The 1700-nt window shown below is 34.6% G+C and overlaps 1 protein-coding gene across 1 annotated transcript in view; it reads left to right on the plus strand.

Annotated features, from left to right (window-relative positions):
* LOC119593776 overlaps positions 1-1700 on the plus strand; it is a gene marked incomplete in the record, with an annotated part of 13866 nt that overhangs the window by 834 nt on the left and 11332 nt on the right. The window contains 1 exon segment of the mRNA XM_037942798.1: positions 174-1222. Coding sequence (XP_037798726.1) covers positions 405-1222 — 818 coding nt within the window.

Consider the following 1700-nt stretch of genomic DNA (forward strand, 5'->3'; position numbering starts at 1 on the left):
GTTGCATCTGAAGGAGAGATCAGCTATGTGATCAACTAACGATAGTGCTCTTGCAGACCAGTTGACTGGTAGGCCACCTCTGGCTTTGATATTAGATATTTTGTTATTACTTACATGTAATGAGTTTTCTTGTAGGTGATTTTAATGAGGTGTATTTTTTTTTTTTTTTACAGTATTCTTCAGGAAAGATATTTTCCAGAAATGAAAAATGTTGTTTAGAAGCATGGAAATAATAAGTGCCTGGAGTGCAATAAAAGATGCAAATGAAAAAGTATTACCCAGTTGTATCAGTGCGAGATGTCGAACTGTGTATCCTATAAAGTGTAAAGATGATGTGGAAAGATTATTTTTCTTCTGATTTATTATATGCATTATTGTTTTTGTTGTAACTTGTATAGTCCAGTATGCAAAATAAAAGTACTCAGAGAACCAGACCAAAAAAGGTTAGTCGTGTATATTCTTCAAGGCCCAGGAGATCAGGATCCCAAGAACAAGTAGAAAATAGTGAAAAGGACTCGCAGCATAATGATGATACCTGTGCTAAGGCTTCCTCAGGCAGTAATATAGATTTGCCAACCAGAAGTGTAGATGCAGCTGTGACTAGCCTTACACAGTCCTTCTCATTTGACCCAGAAGTAGGGATATCAGGCACACCAGAAAATGACCTCAACAGAGCAGAAGAGAATTTGTCTTCAGTATTTAATTTATGCAACACAGAATTTGCTCCCAGAGAAGATCCGAGATATGTCACATTGTCAGAGAATCCCAAGAATGCTACTACACAAACATTCCTTGCAAGTGTACAGTTGTTGGCTGAAGGTAAAAATGAAACAGAATGCAGAGAAATAGTATCAGGGAATAACTATGCTCCTAGCAGTTCAAGAAAAATACCACAAAAAACAGATGAATTCCCAGATCATAGTAACAGTGGCTCAGAACTTGCAACAGATCCATTGCAAATACAAATATCAGGAAAAAACAGGAAAATAGTTTCTTCCAATGACAATGTTATACACTATGTGCAGCGAGGAAGTATACATGCAGGAAGTGTTAGGAATGTTGATAAGTTAAAAAGACCTCAGTACCAGGTATCGGGGTTTATGGAAGATCACGCAGAGTTTGCTTCAGATTGGCGGGAGGCAACTCAGAGACAAGGAAGACGATACACCCCGTCTGTGCTAGAGTCAACAGTGGATGGAAGTGTTGTGAAAGGAGCACGGAGGTAAAGTGCATGGATCTTATTGTTTATGTTTGGAATATATGCTTTAAAAAAAATGGCAGTTATTAGAAAAAAGTGCTTTACATATTGTTCACAATTATCATATTCTAGATAAAGAATACACAAGAAACAATTGAAAATTATGTTCATAGACTGAAAAATTATAGGATATGATAGATAAAAATATTAAGAAAATTATTTTTGTTGTAAATCATGCCTGATTTCTCATTTTACAAACTCAATCAATAAGGAATATAAGTCACACACGTCTGAATTAGTACTATAGTATTTACATATAATGTTCTTTTTAGTCATCACCAAAATAACAATTACAATATTTAAAAATTGCTCATACCTGCACAAAATTAGTATACTTGACTGTTTAACTGATTCACTTTTTCATGGTCATCTTAAGATAAAATCATTTATGTGCATATTAATTTGTGCTTTAAGAATTGTCTGGTATATTACAGTCACTCTT

Source organism: Penaeus monodon, chromosome 32 (genome assembly GCF_015228065.2).
Source record: "Penaeus monodon isolate SGIC_2016 chromosome 32, NSTDA_Pmon_1, whole genome shotgun sequence".
NCBI lineage: Eukaryota > Metazoa > Arthropoda > Malacostraca > Decapoda > Penaeidae > Penaeus > Penaeus monodon.